General features: G+C 35.6%; 2 protein-coding genes across 6 annotated transcripts; both read right to left on the reverse strand.

The window, feature by feature from the left end:
- Positions 1 to 1,661: 1,661 nt before the first annotated feature.
- On the reverse strand, positions 1,662 to 9,376 carry LOC141671720 (pentatricopeptide repeat-containing protein At3g18110, chloroplastic-like). Of its 5 annotated transcripts, none has more exons than XM_074478039.1 (7): positions 5,714 to 9,376; positions 5,428 to 5,628; positions 4,435 to 4,525; positions 3,594 to 4,221; positions 2,936 to 3,034; positions 2,633 to 2,737; positions 1,662 to 1,995 (listed from the first exon to the last, which is right to left on the reverse strand). In XM_074478039.1, the coding sequence occupies exons 1-4, from the start codon at positions 9,274 to 9,276 to the stop codon at positions 3,697 to 3,699; spliced, it is 4,380 nt and encodes a 1,459-aa protein (XP_074334140.1). In that variant the 5' UTR covers positions 9,277 to 9,376; the 3' UTR covers positions 1,662 to 1,995; positions 2,633 to 2,737; positions 2,936 to 3,034; positions 3,594 to 3,696. The 5 variants fall into 5 exon arrangements, with proteins under 5 accessions (XP_074334140.1, XP_074334139.1, XP_074334143.1 ...); XM_074478038.1 differs by having other exon boundaries at positions 2,083 to 2,737; XM_074478042.1 differs by lacking the exon at positions 1,662 to 1,995 and having other exon boundaries at positions 2,003 to 2,737; positions 3,694 to 4,221.
- Positions 9,377 to 10,898: 1,522 nt separating this feature from the next.
- Positions 10,899 to 13,563, reverse strand: LOC141672045 (short-chain dehydrogenase TIC 32 B, chloroplastic-like). The gene is made up of 8 exons (XM_074478536.1): positions 13,382 to 13,563; positions 12,966 to 13,197; positions 12,681 to 12,760; positions 12,426 to 12,582; positions 12,111 to 12,192; positions 11,604 to 11,691; positions 11,446 to 11,492; positions 10,899 to 11,254 (listed from the first exon to the last, which is right to left on the reverse strand). Exons 1-8 carry the CDS (start codon positions 13,500 to 13,502, stop codon positions 11,075 to 11,077), a joined length of 987 nt encoding a protein of 328 aa, XP_074334637.1. The 5' UTR covers positions 13,503 to 13,563; the 3' UTR covers positions 10,899 to 11,074.
- Positions 13,564 to 19,910: the final 6,347 nt, after the last annotated feature.

Consider the following 19,910-nt stretch of genomic DNA (forward strand, 5'->3'; position numbering starts at 1 on the left):
TGAGACTCACGAGGAGCAGCCATAAACTGAGCTAACACATGGACCGGATAGGACAAATCAGGACGAGTGATTGTCAAGTAAATAAGACGACCAATCAAACATCTATAAGCAGCATCAGACTTGTGCAGCTCAAGGCCTAAAAAATAGCTAAGAGGACCTAAGTCCTTGACTTTAAAATGAGTAGCAAAAAACTGAACCACCTCAGTAAGCAGTGCATCATTGTTGCCAGTTAAGAGCATATCATCAACATAAATCAACATAAAAGCAACAGTTCCATTACGTTCAAAACGAAACAAACTTGAATCACTGACCAGCTGAACAAATCCAAAAGCATGTAAAGCCTCGGATAAAGCAAGAAACCACTAACGTGGTGCTTGCTTGAGACCATAAATGGACTTGAGAAGACGACAAACTAACCGTTGATTTGGAAACATAGCAAGCAAGTCAGGAGGTTTAATATAGCCAGGGGGAATAGCCATATACACCTCTTCATCCAAAATGCCATGAAGAAATACATTTTTGACATCGAGTTGTTTGATAAACCAATTATGTTTTGCAGCTAGAGTTAACAAAAGACGAAGAGTTGACATCTTTGCAACCGGGGCAAACGTCTCAAAGTAATTCAGTCTTGTTGTTTGTGTAAACCCCTTTGCAACCAAACGAGCCTTGTAACGATCTATATCACCGTTGGCAAGATATTTGACTTTATAAAGCCACTTACAGCCCACTATCTTCTTACCTGGGGGAAGAGGTTCAATAGACCATGTTTAATTAGCATCCATGGCTGCCAGTTCCACACTCGCTTCACACTATATGGAATGTTTGACAGCCTGTTTATATGTAGTTGGTTTAGAGATTTTAGCAGCATTGGCCACCAAAGCCACCATTGAAGTATCAAAAGGTAAGCTTTCAACATGATCTGACAGAGTAGTACAAGCATTTGTAAAACATTTACGAAGTTGAATATGACTACACATATGTGCTGGAATACCCGTATAATCAGAGAATTTAAATGGAAGATGGCGAGAACGAGAGGGCCTATATGCTATCAAAGGAACAGAGACAGGAACAGGAGTAGGTGCTATCAAAGGAACAGAGGCAGGTAAAGAAGTAGGTACAGTGACATTATCAGACACACAAGATTCAACAATGTCTATTGATAGGGGATCAGTGTCAACAAAAGGTGATGGAGCAGGAAACAGTTGAGGCACAGGAGATTCATCAAAGTCCTGGTAAGGAAAAACAATCTCAAATCCTTTAAATCCTTTGTTCATCTCTTGCATAATGTTACACCATTTCGTTCTATATTACATTTGCCTAATGGTGTAACAGCAGAGGTGATTTCTACTGGTTATGTTCATCTCAGCTCAAATATTGTTCTACACAATGTTCTCTGTGTTCCAGAATTTACTTATAATCTATTGTCTATTTCTAAACTTGTGAATGATTCCAAGTGTGCTGCTGTTTTCAATTCCACATGTTGTTCTATTCAGGCTCTCACATGGAGCAAACCTTTTGAACTTGGTAAAGCATCAAATGGTTTGTACTTGTTAAGCTCCACTCAGATTGGTCTACACAGTTCCAGTATGCCATCTCAAGTTGCTCAAGTTTCTAGTGTTCCAACTGTTAATAAAACTTTGCTCTGATACCATGTTATAAAACTAAGCTCACAATAATTGTATTATCAGAGAAGAGATTATAAAGATATAAAGTATAATGTTTGTTACAAATCTGAAATAGCAAAATACACCGACTTATATATCAAGATCCTTAAGACTGCACTACTCTAACAAACTCCCTAACTAGCTTTGCTGAGCTGTAGTCGCTGAGTTGGAATGAAGCTGTGCTGGAATGATGTCACCAGATGAGTGTAGTACAGCCTCTGTATATGTAACAACAGGCTCATAATAGCAGTAAAGCAGCTGCAAAGGATTATTAGCTGGGTACACCATCGCGCAATAGCATTAATAGGCCACGGTGAAGGAGAAACGACTTCTGTGGACAACAATCATACAATGATTTGAAATTGCATACTCAGCCACATATAGTAAAAACATACGCTTGTTAGGCTATTGTGTATACCTTACCATCTGCACCAAAAGTAGTATATCCAAGTAGTTCCAAGTTTTGTGGTAAAGACCCTAGGCAATATGGCTTCAGTATTCAACTATACTCTGTTCCTAAATATAGAAGCCTTACATGCTTCAGTTGTTTTTCCTCTGGTTCTCAACATAGAGAATCCAACAGAAGTTTTGGTTACTTTGTTTTACCCCCCTGTTTTTACTACCTTAGAGATGTTAAACCAAAATTTGCAGCATAATTTATCAACAAGACAACAATGAGTATATTAATACCGTGTATACAAAATTTACATCTATTTTATCAAACCAAACACACCCGGGGTTGTGTTTAGAATCTTGCATGAGCTAGATTTAGGCCTAGGAAGATCCTGGGGTCCAATCCATGAGGATGGGGTGTTTTGTATTAAATAAGTTCGACTTCCCTAATAATGGTGGAAGCTGGTTACCGGAGCCTTGCAGGGGTGAACCTCCTGAGGGATGAGGTTTAACAATACAGGGGTTCCACTATGGTTCCATTGTTGAAAGTACTTGCATTCAAGGAAGATGGCTACCTGTCTAGAAGAAGGTTTGGTGACTTTCTGATATATAAGCTTGTTGCATACTTTTTTGTCTTTGAAGTGTCAACGGGAAATATCAGTGTTGTGGTCATATATTCCCTGTAAAGATACAAGAAAAAGCTTATTAACATGAAGAACTGGACATCATCGTCAAAGAGTACATACAGCCTTCTAAATCTTTGTGGGATGACAGAAACTATACACCGCCCTTTTAGACTTAGTCTATAGTTAAAGAAATAAGAGGAAGTAACTACAGGAGCTCATCGCAAGAAGTAAAAAATGGGACTTCTGACTTACTGATACTTTACTGATTGCACATACTTTCTGACATATTAGGTTGTTGCTTCTGTCTTTGAAGTGTCAACTGGAAGTAACATGGTTATGCTCGTATGTTCCCTGTAAATATACAAGAAAAGGTTTATTAACATGGTTACGAAATATCATATTTGGCAGACACTGCAATATAATCTAAAGTGAATTATATGCATATTTGTTAAAATAGCATTCACCAAAAACATATAAATTGAAATATGCATGTTTGTTCCTCCACACTTGAACAGCTATAGACATCCAGCTTGATGATCCTAGTTTTACCTTATTTAATGATGTTTTAAAAAAGTGAAGGAAGCATAGCTTACAAAATGAGCCCAGGGCCTAAGCATTTTCAACAACACGTAGCAAGAAAAGATGAAATCCATTTGAATGGCCAAAGCAATCTGACTAGTTTCGCTAAACAAGATAATACCGCCGCATATACTAAGCTACACCCAGGAAGCTATCAATTGCTTCAATGAAGATAACATAATCATTTGTACAAACCCTAGAAACATCTACACATAGAACAATTGTAGATGGTATCTATCCCTTTATAAAAACAACCAAAATTAATTATTAAAGATTATATAACTACAGGTATTATTCAAATTTAAGCTCTAATATAGTTTAGAAGTGTAACCTTTTGACTAGGCAGTAACATGCCAATTCTGTTTTGTTTTCAGGACACGCATACGCATTAAGTAGACATGGCTTCATTGCAAATTAATTTCTACATTCACCTATCAGAATCTCACAGCATCCTTATTGACAAATGGTCTTTTATTGTGCTTTCTGTTGTTTTTATTCCTCGTTGGGCCAGATTCACTCAGTTTTTCTAATTTTTCTTTTCTCCCCACAATATCCGCTTCGATAGCTTTGTCTCTTTGCTCATCTGACAGCAAAGCCAATCTTGAGAACTTCTTTGGCCTCACTAACCCAAGCCTTTCTGTGATTTCCTTAAAAGCAGGAACAAGGCCACACCTAATATAACATCCGTCAATAAGCTGCATCGAGTTTTCTTCGGGAAGGGATAAAGCATTTTTCAACTCAAGGTCAAAACAAAATGGGGAGTCCTTCAACCACATTCTGAGAGAGTGAGCCTTTGCAATAAGAAGCCCGCTGCGAGTTTTACAAGGCAAAAATGGGGACCCCATTTCCCAAAGGAATGCTTTTATTGTGCTGTTTAAAGAAACTTGGTTGTATTCTGCTGTCCCTGTAATCAGAACAACAGATTTTGGAGACTCTGGAAAACCGTCTAAGGAAGCATCCTGTGGCAATGACAGTTTTGTAAGATTTCAAGTTCACTGAAAAGGGCAGATACTATTGACACAATGACAGTCATAGTCATAGATATCTAAAAATACTGTTAATTTCTTTCTAATGAGGTTGTCCTTTCGTATAATGGTTTTGGGCTTCCCACAGAAGCTCTAGCTTAGTGATCTATTTGTTTTCTGGATATAAATGATTGGTATAAACTCTACCTGCATGTGGTCAAGCCATAAAGTGAGACCAACAAGAGCAGCACCAGCGGACAACTTTCTAAAATCTGCCCCCCAGTCCTTCTCAGCTACCCTGCACAGATGAGATGTTGGAAGAAATTATATATAGCTTCACAAATTTAGTACAGCGCTAACAACATCAATAATTCTGATCAAACACAACGATTTGAGCAATAATGTAGTGCATATGAAACTTTCCATCAAACTTGAACTTTCCCTATATGTTTTCATTGGCATCTTTTTCGGTAGAGAAAAGAAATCCAGAGATATGACTTTTGCGACCTATTCAACTAATTCAGTACGCATGTATCAAAAAAGACAGTATTACAAAAGGCAGTATACAAGTAACACCAGAGTCTAAAACTGCAGTCAGGTAACTTAATGTTCATAGCCATCCAACTGGGAATGTCCCTGAAGGCACTTTATGAGAACTATTCATTTCACAATGTAGTAACTGTAGTCAACATATTTGCTAACGCGGAGAATTTAGAGTATCACAGCTATTCAGTTCCCCTTTAAGGATATTCCCAAATTTCCAATCGAGTAATTTAATAGATTAAGCCAACAAGACTTCCTTCACTATAAGTTAGTTGAATAGTTGGCACATGACCAATCTTAATAAAGGTATTGATCTTGGCGTATGTTCCACCTATCTTATCCAGTAAAGAATTTATATTATTTTTAAATAATCTCCAACATGCATAGTCTTCTACGAACAATCGTATAGGACAAAGCTTAAAAGAAAGCTACGTGCCATCACAGAACTGACCCTAGTTTAGTCACTTGTGCCCACAATTTGATCTCGCCTCCTACCTAATGAATATTTGTGATCGTACCAGTGGTCTTATACTCACTTTTAACAACTTTAGTGGACAATGGGAAATCGCTAAGATCTTCCCAATATGTTAATGATTAAAACTTGTTAAGAAAAGAACCCAGAACCAGATTACCACTACAGACAGTACAAGTAGGCACCTGAAAACATTGTGATTATAAATGTTCCTCTTAATTGCCAGTTGAAAAACCCATGAAGCAGTCGCACGAAGATTAAATGCCCACAATAAGTCTTCCAAAGCGTTCACCAGATTAAATGCGGAGTTGTCTTCAATTGCTTCTATTTTCTCAAGAAATTGATCCATCTCTAGAACCAGTGACTCTGTATTCTCCGTCAGAAGCCTGCAAAATATACTCATAAGGTTATTCACATGTACTGATATATAGTCAGGAAAAAAGAAGGCAAAGTAAAGCAAGCACGGCATACTTGATTGGGATTTCAAATCCAGCATCTCTTATAGCACTTAGGATAGTCAGGGCTTCACTTGTATTCTGGCACAAACTAGCAGCCCTAACAAAGCAAGTCCATATCCTGTAATCTGGCTCTAGACCATCTCCCTTCATTTCCAAGAGCTTCTTGACTGCGATACTATAATCTTCATTCTTGAGGTAAGCATCTATAACTGAAGTATATGGAAGTGTGCTAAGGTTTTCACCCGTCGATTTCAAATTTTTGAGAACTTCTTCAGCTTCAGTTGGACGGCCTGAACTTCCGTAAGAGATCATTAGCAGATGCATTGTTGCAATTGTAGGTTCGATTCCAGCGTCTTTCATTTTAAACAGCAAGTTTTCAGCTTTGGAATGGCTTCCAGAATTTCTATATGTTTTCATCATTATATGATAAAAAGAACGATCAAGCTTGTATCCTCCTGATTGTAACATTTCAAAAAGTTCCTCAGTTTGCTCTAGCATTTGTAGCTTACCAAATGCAGAAAGTAGGCTTTTGTAGGTGTTTAACTTAGGATCAAGACCTAGCATTCTCATTTCATGCATCAGCGACAGACCTTCTTCTGGTCTGCGATCTCTGCAGTACATCACTATTAAAGTATTGTATGTATCCTCATCTGGTTTAAGTCCAGCTTCTTGAATCTGCTGGTATACCTGAGCAATTTTCTTGTAGTCTTCAATGCCTGCATACAACCTAAGCAAAGAATTCCATATTATAATATCAGGCTTAAAACCTACTTCCCCCATCTCAGCAATCATTGCTTCTACATCCCTTACACGCCTTCCCTTGGAGAACAGTATGATCATAACTCTGTAAAGGTGCATGGTAGGAAAATACCCTGCCGCCTTCATTCCATTGTATATTTTCTTAACCTCAAATATGTCACCAGCTTGAGCATATGCATCAAGCATCAAAACAATCGTACTCTTACTAATTTTGAACCCCATATCTTGCAATTCCTGAATTAGTAGGTATAATTCATTTAATCTCCCATCAACAATCAAAGCTTGCATGAGACCATTTATTGTTTCGACAGTAGGGGAAGGACCGTCTCTCATCATCGTAGTGAAAGCAGCTCTTGCTTTCTCATAGCAGCCACTTGCAGCATAAGCTTGGATTAAAGCATTCCAGACCTTCCGATCCACAGTACTAGCGCTCTGTCTAAGATTCCCCACAACACTCTCTGCTTTTTGCAGAAGCTTCGCCTTGCCATAAGCCTCAATTAGAGCAGCATATATTGACATATCATTAATCCTAATGCCTTTTGCTTCAGCCTGGTCAACCAAATGGTGAGCCGTTTCTGGATAGCCCATTCTGCAATACACAAGTGCCATTTGCCTGCAAAGTTCTGTTGAAGGTTCCAGTCCAACAAATCTCATGTCGGATAAAACCTGAGACGCTTCACCAAGTAGGTCCATCTCCTCACAACATTTTATAAGGGATTCATACATTATCAAACTCCGGTCAACCAATCTAAATGTCATGCTTTTACGGTATTCATCTAAAGCAGCCTCCGGCTGATGGGCCATACAAAGAGTGACAACCATAGCTTCACTGACCAATTGCTGGGATTCTGGCGCATGCTCTTTCAAAAATTCCAGCAACTCCTTTGCTTCTAAGTGCCGTCCGGATGAGCAATACAAACTCAACACTGGTAATAAGTTATCACGGTTCACATCATAACCCTGCCTTATTGCCAATCTAAACATTTTATCACCATAACTATAGCATTCCCCCTTGACTAGAATATAGGCAATAACTTGAGGGTTCAGGTCACATAATTCTTCCATATCCTTGATCATGTTCTGAACATCCTCCACTTTGTTTTCTTTTCCGAGAATTCGTACCATAATTTCATAAAGTCCAACATCTGGGGTGAATCCATCACGAACCATGTCATGATATAACATCGTCGCCTTGTTGGTTTCACCAGACCTGAATAGTATATCTAACATTACTGAATATGCTAAGTGATCCGGTTTAATTCCAGAACGGAGCATGCAATTAAAGATATCTTCAGCCTCCAATCGCATCCCAGCCTTCGCATATCCACAGATTAAAGCACTGTAAGTTCGTATGGTGGGTTTGACACCTGCATTTAGCATCTCTGACATCACATTTGCAGCCTCGGTTATTTTATTAGCTTTTCCAAGAGAATCAATAAGAACAGTATATGTAACTACATCAGGTTCTCGCCCCACAGATTTCATGTCTCTGTATAGTTGCAATGCCAAATCATGCTGACCCTGCTGTCCATACATGTGAATGATGGTATTGTAAGTCATCTCATCCTCTCCAAAGCCCTTTTTCACCATCTCCTCGCAAATTTTCTTTACCTTCTCAACATTTCCTTCTCTTGCAAAAGCATAAAGCAAAGAATTATATGTTACAGCATCAGGGTAAAACCCCTTAGACTCTAAGTCGTTAAATAGAATCTCAGCTTCTGCAGACAGCCCACATCTACCATAAACAGAAAGCATTGCATTATATGTCCATAAATCAGGTTGACATCTACTTCCTAACATGTCATTGTATATCTCAACTGCCTCCTCCAAATTAGATCCCCGAGAGCAAGCACTAATTAGAGTGTTATAAGTAATTATATCAGGTTGAAGACCTGACCTCCTGACTTCACTTAAAAGTTCACGTGCCATATTTGGTTCAATAGACCCTGATTTTAAACGAGCATTAATCAACGTATTAAAACTCACAAGATCTGGCTCACAACCTCGTTCCCGCATCAAATGAAGCAGTTCTTGAACCTTTGAAAACCGACCATTCCGAGCATAAACACCCATCATTGCATTATAAACTTGTACAGTATCACCAACCCCTTCCTCTCCCCTCGTAAAAATCTCCTCAGCCAACGCTTCCTGATTAGCCTTCCCAAGAACAGAAAGCATAGTCGCAAGCATTCTAGCATTTGGAGAAAACCAATGCCGCAAATTCAACCACTCATAAACCTCCAACGCCCGTTGCCAACTCACCTGACCAACCCATTTCACCACAAAACAAAAATCAGTCGGCGTCATCTGCACCTTCCTATCATCCAAAACATCAGCAACAAACTCCTCAGACCTCAAATTCAAAATCCTATCAGTCAAAAACTGAACCCTCTGTCGCCAATCTTTCGCCCTCTTAAGCGCCAATTTAGTCATTTTCTTAGCTTTACTCCTACTAGGCCTACCCAAAACCTCTTGCTTCTCATCACTCACATTCCGAAAACCATCATCATTTTCCATCAAGACTTCATTTTTAACACTCTTTTCACTACCAATTATCCCTAAATCATCATCATCTACCTCAAAATGATTCTTAACCAATTGGGTATCTGTAATTTTTAAGTTAGGCCATCTCACAGAAGGAGAAGCTCTACTATAGCTAAATTTTCTTGAATTTTCTTGGTCATTACATACAGAACTTGTATCTAACAAAGCAGAATCATTTAAACAACAATTAACAACAGTATTATACTTCTTACATACCTCTAAATTTCTGCTTAATGGCATAGAAGCTGTAGCTAACACTCCTGTTAAGGCCATAATTAAAGCTTTCACCTTTGAGTTTTCTTGGTCCCGCCAAAAATTTCACAAATTGTAAAGTTTGTATCTTTGAACATGTACGTATACATACATGTTTTGGAAACACATGGATGGTTTTTTTTTGAAGTGGTGAATAGATAATTTGAGAACATAGAGAAGACAGACCCGGGTAGAAGATTTGGGCCAGAATTTTCTGGGTCGGGTCATTTACAGCCCATTTGAAGAGATGAAATTTAGAGGTTCATTGGGCTTTTAGGTACAAAGTAACTTAAATTTCCGGCCCAATAGATGACAAGGCAAAAAGTTCAAATTCATCTAGCAACAATTGTGTTGAAAAAGAAGATAGACAATGCTGTTTGAATATATGATTTATTAAAATCTTCTTGTTTATGCATAAGAAAGGGTTTAACCAAATCTTGAAAAATGATAATTTTTGAAAATTTAAATACCGTAAAGAGGTTAAGAATATTTATACTTTACGAGATGAATATATAAAAATACGGGTATGTTTGGTTCAGCTTTTTATAAATGTAAAGTTAGAATTTTGGTCACAAATGTGCAGCAAAGTCCATTTTCTTGAACCCACATTATGATGAATTTGAGGAGGATAAGATTAAGGAGAAACAACTAGAAATGAAATAATACATTATGGTCTACATGAATGTAAGCAAGGCATGGAGAACAATATAATTTCTTGCCACTTTATATCTTGTTTTGAAATGTTTGCAATACTTTCAAGTTATATTCAGTAAATGTTGGCCCCCTAAGAAAGTGAAAACACATACATATGGTCCTCACATTACCTCAGGTCCCTTATCTGTAGATCAACTTCATGCTCACCCTTTTTAGAGAAATGGAGCAAAAAACTTGCTGCCTAAAGCAATGACACTTTTGGCTAGTGTCAATTCTACAAGAGCTGGAGCACTTCTATACAAAATACTTTTTTTAAAAAAAAATTGCAATGATTAGTTGCTTGAATTTCTTCTTTAGGAATTTGTCATCTCACGAGACTCGAACCTTCAATCTCGTCATTTCACGAAGACTCGAACCTTCAACCTCCAAGGTAACCACTACACTCACTGCGTGCTGACGGAGAGGAATCTACTATTGGAACAATATTTTTATGTAGCCATGCTAGATGCTAAAGAGGGATTCAAAGATTTTGTTACATGTATAAATCATTTGTGTCAGCACCAGATAATTAATAGATAAATTGACAATTTGCAAGTCTGTACAAATAATTAGTCACTGACTCCATCTCTGAAGAGCTTATAAATCAATATCTTAATTTTGTTTTGGTGTGAGGAATGCAGTGGACCATCATCACATGCAAACACAGAGAGTAGAGTAGAAGATTGTAAAATATCATTTCATTTTCAACTTCCCATTTGTTCACAGGTTCACAGGTAGGCTCCAGAAAGAAAAAGAAAAACATATATTTAGATTGGTAAATTTTCATATTCAAAGATGCAAGCACATGGTGCCAAACTAATCCATGTTCATTTCTAGTCCAAGTGATCATTTCATTGTTGATTTCAAACTTATAGTTAAGAAAAGACACATCCCATCTTTTTAATAATATGCCTAATCATTGCCTACTCTTTAAATTTGATTCCCATGCATAATGCATCTATGTATGTTTGTATTATAAAACTATAGAATTGTACATATCTCTTTACTGATCATTAAACCTTCAGTTCATTCTTCAACTTCCTAAACTGTGTATATATATATAGATCCTTAAGTACTACTTCTGCTTTAACTAACATCGTTTTCACTATCGTCTTCTAATCGAGTTTTAATCGAGTTTCGGGTCCGGGGAAGTCACCATGGCCTCAGAGGCAGACCATAACCTTGCAGCTTCAGTGGAGCTGGTAGCTAACTTGGACGGGGAAGCTTCGTTACAGTCTGCAAAGTATTTCCCACTAATGCCATTCATTCTTGCATGCGTAGCCACGTAGCAAGTTGTTGCAGCAGCCTGATTATTCAATAGTGTCCAATAATACATCATTAGTACATGATTAACCATATAATACAGTGAATCATTATTATATGAACTGATCAAATAATACATTAGCTCGTACGTGGGGACTTAATTTGATAAAATAAACTCGATTAAATAAACTTTGATTAAATATTTTTATAGGAACTAAGATAACAATTGAATACCTGAGGTATGGTCTTCAAGAGCTTTGATGTCAGAAAGAACACAAGATCTGCAGATTTGTTTATGTTTCGATTATTACTTCGTCAACACGAGATCTGCAGATGACGACTTTGTGTGTTTGTGTGTGCGCGTTAAAATATGAATAGAAAATTTTTAATACCAGTGAGGAAGCCTTCACGATCTCTAGTGAGCCTAGTTCTCACTATTCCTGGATGAACACAATTCACACTTACATTTGCTTCCATTCCCTGCGCACCATAGTTTGTTTAGTTCATAATTATACTTGCTAATAACAGCTAGTTTAAGGGCTCAAAAGTAGCTTGTTCATGAAAAAGTATGACATGGATCCTGATGATAGAGAGCAACATGACAGTGACTATACACATGGATCTTATGTCATGTGATATCGGGTTCTGGGTTGTGTTTGTTTTTTAAAACACGTTCTTTTCTTAAACATACAAATAAGTAAGATTCTAAAAATTAGTCATTTCATATTCTTGCTTAACAATTCTTACCAACTAAATGCAGAATTACAATACACCAGTTCCTGAACTAAGTAAGTTCGAATCTTGTCAAAAACAAGTTGGGTGGGTGAATGTGTTTAACTAACGAGAAAAATGCTCCGTAAAATATGATCAAAGTTGAAGTGGGGAATTAATAAGGGTACCTGGAGTCTGTTAGCAAGCTCCTTGGTGTGCAGAATGTTAGCGAGCTTCGAGATAGCATAAGCACATGTCGCATCATACTCACTTGAGACCAAAAGACAAACGATTCAGAATATAAAGTCAAATATCCCAGTTCCCTTTAATTTATCTGTCTCCTCTTCACTGATCATAACATAAATATGACACATCTCTATCCTTAATTTGTTTCCTCCCTTACTTTTACAACTTAGAGTGATGCCAATTTAATACTGTCATGAATGCTGAATATAACGAATTAAGTATAGGTCAATTTGATACAGTTGAATACTATGAATCACCTTTTGTTTCGAGTAATGTGTCCCAGATAAGGTATCAAGTCACCGGAGAACCAGCCGTGAATACCTGATGTCACGTTCACTATTCGTCCTTCCTTTCCGGTTGTTTTCGCTGTTTCGATCATCTTCTCCAACAATAGTTTTGTCAACAGAAAATGACCTGGTGCAATATTTTAGTCCATAGAATTAGTGGATTATTCGTTTGAATACAAATCAATTTAGCCTACTCAGATTAGTAGCATGGCAGATTATTAGTACCTAAGAAGTTAGTAGCAAACGTCATTTCAATTCCATCCTCAGAAACACCATGGTTATGTGAGAATTTCCCAGCGTTATTTCTGAAATTATCGCGAAAAAATTAACAAAATGGTTCTAATTTGTAATCTGTTAGATAATAATAATTGGGTCATGATCCCTGACACGGGATTGTTACAACCGTATAGTCATGGTTCTGACAGACGATTGTTGTAACCATCTCGACAGAGCCCCATAATTTACAAGTAATATTGTCGTAATAGTCTTTGTTTATATTAGCTGACTTACATGAGAAGATTGAGAGGCAAATCGAGAGACTCAAACTCCCTGACAAAGTTTCGGACAGAACTGAGAGAACTAAGATCAAGCTGCATAATCAAAACCTCAGCACCGGGAAACTCCGATTGAATACGAGCCTTTGTTTCCTCCGCCGCTTTCTTGTTCCTAGCCGGTAGCACAAGCCTCGCTCCTCTTTTGGCTAACACACGCGCCGTCTCAGCTCCAATACCAGATGTAGCTCCTAATATTACCACAATCAAAATCATTTTTAAAATCCAGACCGAACATGACCAGTGTATCCCGCTCGTAAATAAAATGTACGCATATCTCATATCTACAAAAAATCAAATCATTTATGTCTATCCTACAAGTACACTTAAATTTGTGTTATTAAAAAAATTAATGATTGCATGTAAATAATTTACCAGTGATGATGGCGGTGGAAGAGCGGAGATCGACGGTGGAAGTGACGTGATCGGCGGTGGATTTGGAGCCATAACCGGAAGGACCTTTCCAGCCTAGAAGGTATTTGACAGTGTCGAGCATTATGAATGGTGATAAGAATAGTATTTGTTAAGAAGGTGATGAAGTGAGTTGAGAAAAAGGTGTGTATGGATTATATAAAGTTGAAGAGTAAAGTATTGCCTTTTTCGTATTTTCTTTCTTTTATTTAATTGGGTATAAAATATACTGGTATGGTACTCGTGGGTGGGATTTTAATTTATTGCAGATTTACAGAGGATTGCATATTTGTCACTGATTGATTTAGATGCTTTAAATGGTCCATAATCTTACATTTTTATACTTAGATGTTGGTTCATTGGTTAAAAAATGGTTCCCTTTTTAGAAATCCTAGATTTTCTTGTATTTTCTATTTCTCAATTAACTATTAGTTACATTTCTGTAAATAAAATAAATTTCGCATGTATTAATGTTCGCCGTATTTATTAAAAATCATGTTGTATATATGTTCGGATCCATTTTGTGACCTTTGATATTTGGGGTGTGTTTGGTATTACTGCAATAATAGCTTTTCGCTGAAAAACAATTAAAAAACTGTTTGGTAAATTCAAAAGTTATTTTCCGGACAAGTGATTTTGGCCTAGAAGCTGATGTCAGAGAAATCAAGTCCCCATGTTTTAGAAAAAGGCTGCTTTTCAGCTTTTGCGGTAAGCAGGTGTTGATTTCACCATCAAACCTCATTAAAAGCATTATTATTTTTAATTTTTTGCATCAAAATATATACATATCAAAAAAATTACCAAACAGTCATCTGATTTTTAGAACAACATTTTTTTCAACGGCACTATACATATCAAAAAATTACCAAACAGTCATCTGATTTTTAGAACACTTTTTTCGACGGCATTTTTTCTAACAACACAACAATTTTTAATAGTAATCTTAAACAGAGACTTGGTCTTATTTTTTCAACTTATTTTAATGTGAGAGAGATATTCCGAGTTTTGTTGAGTGTTTGATAAAATTTTATGAAAAAATTGTATTAAACAATAATAATTAAAATGAGGTATAATTATTATTTTGGTCACAATTCACAATCGTTAGTCTAAATAGTCAAAATCATTGAATTTAACTTCTAAAAACATAAACAACCAAATTTTTCATGCATATTATTAAATATTGATTTTAACTCTTATCAAGTACTCGCCAACTACCTACGATCTCTGTTATAGAAATCGGCCGATTTTTCAAAAATCGCCGATAAATGGCTCAAAAATCGGTCAAAAATATTTGTCTAATTTGACCGATTTCCGATAAATCGCCGATTAATCATCCGATTTTTTAAAAATCGTCCGATAAATCGTAAATCGGTACCTCAACCGAATAGTTCCGATTTCCGAAATCTGTAACACTTCCTACGATCAAAATTTTTAAATTTTCTGGTTCGAATTTCGCCAACTACCTAACAAATTAAGCATTTATTCTAAATCTCATGAATCATACATTTTTTTATGTAAATAAAAATAATAATGAACATTTGTGCGTGTAAGTATTATTAAAATGAGAAAAGAGAACTACGAATAGTATATTCTCATATGTAAAAATCATTAAATTAACATAATAAAAATAGAAATGAAAATTTGAAGAACATACTTTTTAATATATTCTTCACAAACTTATCCCAAAATATATCATTCCTATGTTTCATGGCTTGATCTTTCTATAACCTTGTTCCGTTTACTTTTGAAAAAATTAATAATATAAACAAATGCAGTTTGCAATATGCTACATCCTACATTTTTACAATACTATTCTAAAAACTTAAAATATAAGCCTTGGCACACACTTTAATATTTTTATTAAATATAATTATATATTTTTTAAATAAAAAAAATCTCCTAAATAAAAATATAATGTTCAAATTTTTGTATAAAAAAATTAAAAATAAAATATGAAATTATACTTTATTTTTATTTTAAAATACATGTTAAATATATGAAAAAAACATAAAAAAATAAAAAAGACGGGAGTCATATATTTTAATAGATTATTTGTTTTTATCTCCAAGTATCTCCAAGCTGGGGGAGCAGGAGAGTTGGTAATAAAACAGTTGGGAAGACAAGCACGTAAAGAGAGCTCAACAAACGGCAGTCAAACCGAATCGCACGCGAGGATTGTCAAAATTAGTCAATCCCCTCGAATCTACCACCTCCTTTTCTTTCCAATAATAATTGATCGTTCTAATTTTCACTTCTGCAATTTATGTTTAAATTAATAATGAAAACGTAAATATTCCAAATTTTTCCCAACTACTTTTATGAGATTTAGGTAATTAATATCTTTCTTGATAATAAATGAGTCTATACGTCCTTAAATAAAAGTTTAGCATGTATTAATCACATTATTTAATAAATATTTTTTAATGCTTCTTACTGCTCAATTAATAATGTAGTTAAAAAAAATTAATTTTGAAAAATCTACGTGACACACTAGACTTGGCAGTCCCCCATGTAGGTTCACCATATTAGCTGGATCATTTTGACCGTCAAAAAAAATTAAGGTTAATTTCGATTAGTCCTTTTTCTAAATTGATGAGATTAAATCTGATTATTATTTACGGTCTGATTTAGAATCGATTAAACGAATACCTATCGTTTATACAGTTAGTATAAATTCTATTTTTGGAGTGTATGACATCTAAAAATATATATATATATATATATTTCAATTATTTGTTACTTTTGTATCTGATAATATTTCTAATAATGTATATGACTCGCATACGTGTACATTTATAGGCGTATGTATTAGAACTCAACTTTGTTCCTAACTCTGATTTGTAATGAAATTTGAGAGTTTTGTTGTAAAATTTAACAGTACTCGATAATTTGTATTCCCTCCGTCCTGGTGAGTTGTTTACGTACACTGTTTACACGTATTTTGAGATTTTAATAAAGTATAGTTTCATAATATTTTTTTAAAAAAAATTCTGAATAAAAGTTTAAACATGAATTTTTTTTTAAATTTTTTTTTTTAAAAAAATATATTATAAAAGTATACTTTAAACGAATATTGAAAAATATACCGAAAAGTAATGTAAATAATTCAGTGAAACTGAGAGAGTATTAAATTTATGGTTAAATTGAGATACTATCCGAATATTTGTGGGGACACGTAACAAAACAAAAGGGTGATGATGATAAGATGGAAGCAAGAGATTAACAGTACGTGACAGGGACATTGACAATCAAGAAATCACTAAAATTCACCTTTTTCTTAGGGCATATCACCACCTCTCTTTCCTGTTAGTCCAAATTTCCACACAATTGCGTTATGATTTCCTTTTCCATAAATTTCTTAAAAAGCACATGAAAGTTATATTATTCGCTGCAAAAAATGAGAAATAATTTATTGGGAGTCCAATGAATTAGAGTTTGGGGCGCTAATTCGTGCCGAGCGAGCCGAGTTTTGAACCGGACGTAATTTGAGTGGAGATTAATCGAGTCGAGTCGAGCCGACTCGTTTAACTAATCGAGCCTAAATCTCTGCCCGAACTCGACTCGTTTAATTTCACGAGTCGAGTTGAGCCGACTCATTTAGCTAAAACGAGCTGATTTTAATGAGTCGGACAAGCCGACTCCTTTAATTTTACACTTAATAGAGCCTAAAACTCTAACCGAACTTGACTCATTTAATTTTACGAGTCGAGTCGACTCGGGTAATTAAACAATTCAAAATTTTTGCCCGAACTCAACGCGTTTAACTAAATGAGCCGAGTCGATATCACTTAAAACGAATTTGAGCCCGGCAAGCTCACGAGCGGCCCCGACTGGAATTACAAGCCTGTTTGGCGCATAAATTGATCAGGTCAAAGTTAATCAACGACCATGCATACAGAAATATAATATAACTTATAGTATTTCATTTAGAATCACATGGCTAGATATTCATATTGACTTGCAATTATAAAAAATAGATATTAGTAGTAGATTCCTCCCAGCGAAGTGCTCGAGGTAGTACGTGATATCCTGACACTTTCGGTTTATATTTTCACTAATCTAACTAGAGTACTATTTTATTTGGAGTTTAGACTACTTCCACCACTTATATATTCAAATATAGTGGTATCTTAGTACAATTTAATATATATACGTATGTACAGGTAGGTGTATTTAATTGGAATTTTTTTTTGAATTTTGAAAATTTTAGAATATTTAATTTAAATACTAAAAATATTCTTTAAAAGATAATGATATTTAATAAATATTGGAAAAGGTTTTTAAGACTATAAAAACTCTTTTAAAATCTGATGATATTATGTGATTATTCGAAAAAAACTTTTAAAATATGGGATATTCAATCTAGATTTGGTTATTAAAATATGTTGGTATTTAATTTGAATTTTTTTGTAATCCATTAAAATCTTATGCTATTCAAATTTTCATGATTTTTTATGTATTAGATAAAATTGTAGATTTCGATGGATTTGTTAATGTATTTTACGCCCTCCATCCCACTCATTTCTTTACAATTTTTTTCATTCTTGACACACATTTTATTGACACGTATTTTAAGTCTACTCTAATGTATTATTCCATAATTTATTTTTAAATTTTTTTTTTATATAAAATTTTAAATATCATATTTTAATTCATAAGAAAAAATATTAAAAATAATTAAGTAAATTACAATTTTCGGGGACATTAAAATATGTGTCGATCTACCGTTCCCCAATTGTGAAGAAGAACGTGGAAGGACACACTGTGGAATCTTAACAAATTCCATGATACTTTGAAAAACTTTTGAAAATCACTTTTTGAATCCACAAATCTCTACCGGATTTTTCAAGAACTCCAATAAATTTTGCATAAAATTAAAATTACCAACATTTATTTAAAATTAATGAATTAATATAAATTCTCTAAAATTTGAATTGAATACACCCCTGAATTTACGGTGCTACCAAATGTGGGGAAGAGGAAACAAAATTTAAAAAATTTCATCTTTAAATATACTTAATTTTTTAAAAATAGAGTAAGAAAATGATCCGGAATTCTTTTTCACCCATTTTTCTTCCATTTTTGAGATGATTGAGAGGGAATGTCTAGCAATATAATTTATATTAATTACATTTATGCCAAAAAAACAATATCTCGATAAAAAGAACTTGGGAACAATTTTACAAAATATTTTCACTCAATTTTATTCTACTATTTTCAATTCTACTCGTTTTTCTTCTCTTTTTAATTAAAAAAAACTTGGAAGCACACGATATTGTTAAAATCTAAAGAATTTGTTAGCGAGGGAATATGGTTAAGAAAGATTTGAGGTTCGCGGTCGGAATTAAAATCTGGAGCGGTGGTCGGTGATCGGAGAAATCACCAAATTGCATTGATTTGGGCTTAAGAAATGGCTTAAATTGCTAGGGTTTATGTTTTCCTTCTCAGAGCTCTCAAACACGTTCCCTCATAATTGTCTACGTACCTCCTTTTATAGAGGATCAAGCCAGACGTAGTTCTTCGGGAACAAGAAATCTAGATGGACTTGGCTTCTCATTCTGCGACCCAATAGGAGTTGTCGAAAAACAACTTCCTACGATAACTCGAACATTGATTTACTTTAGGAGTGCCCGACGATGTGGTCTGGTCATAAAGGCCCAAGACTCGGTAATGACTTCGGGACTTCACGGAAAAGGAAACTCCCCGACCGGTGGATATCCCCATTCGCTACCGTTACTTCCGTCGATCGTAACCGCATGTATAGCCATGACTTACCGCAAATGCCAAAACGCACTCATGCCCCCCGATGAGGATAACCCATCAGACTACAGGACAAGTGTTATAGCACAAGTGATCTCAAGCTTAGAAGTGCAAAGTGCGAGATAACCCAGAGTCTACCGTTGAGGACGTACAACCCGGCGAATACGAAGGCAGGGGTCCCAAAACACACACTAGATGTTTATGATCGTTTCCCTACAAGGATAACTCACGATACTACAGAACAATGCCTTCGTTATATTTTTCTGGGACGTCGGGCTCCCGGAGAGCCCTTTTTCCTTCTTCGGGCGCGCCTTAGGAAGGGTTTGGAGTCCTCTTCCATGCCTAGTGCGCACCCTAAGCTTGGAGAGCTCCCCCGGGGCTCCTCTTCTTTTCTTGTGTGATTCTTATATTTTGTTTACTTCCCAGTTTAGTTGTGGGAGAAACCTCCTCGCTAATTCTTCCTTGTCATCTCACTTGCGTTGCGGAGCGGCCACCCTGTGCGGCTATATAGCACGACTACACGAGGCACCCTCTAGGAGGGTCCGAAGACATTTCCCCAAAACCCGAATCGTTCTTTATTTCTTGATTGTTTCACTCTTTTTCCCTTGGTTTAAAATCATCATTTATAAACTCCTCGTCAATACTTGTTCTTCATCGTCGTTTTCTACTATAGAGGCAGCCGTGGTAACGTCGTCGTAGCGGTCGTCGCACACTTCCTTTATTATGGTTGTTG

The sequence above is a fragment of the Apium graveolens genome, chromosome 7 (assembly GCF_009905375.1).
Source record: "Apium graveolens cultivar Ventura chromosome 7, ASM990537v1, whole genome shotgun sequence".
Lineage (NCBI taxonomy): Eukaryota > Viridiplantae > Streptophyta > Magnoliopsida > Apiales > Apiaceae > Apium > Apium graveolens.

Coding starts and splice junctions, on each gene's coding strand:
- LOC141672045 (XM_074478536.1), bottom strand. CDS start 13,502: ATGCTCGACACTGTCAAATACCTTCTAGGCTGGAAAGGTCCTTCCGGT. Junction 13,198..13,381: donor TTCCACCGCCATCATCACTG/GTAAATTATTTA, acceptor TGGTAATATTAG/GAGCTACATCTGGTATTGGA. Junction 12,193..12,425: donor CACATTACTCGAAACAAAAG/GTGATTCATAGT, acceptor TTTGGTCTCAAG/TGAGTATGATGCGACATGTG.
- LOC141671720 (XM_074478039.1), bottom strand. CDS start 9,276: ATGGCCTTAACAGGAGTGTTAGCTACAGCTTCTATGCCATTAAGCAGA. Junction 5,629..5,713: donor GGATTTGAAATCCCAATCAA/GTATGCCGTGCT, acceptor TATATTTTGCAG/GCTTCTGACGGAGAATACAG. Junction 4,526..5,427: donor TATAATCACAATGTTTTCAG/GTGCCTACTTGT, acceptor TCATCTGTGCAG/GGTAGCTGAGAAGGACTGGG.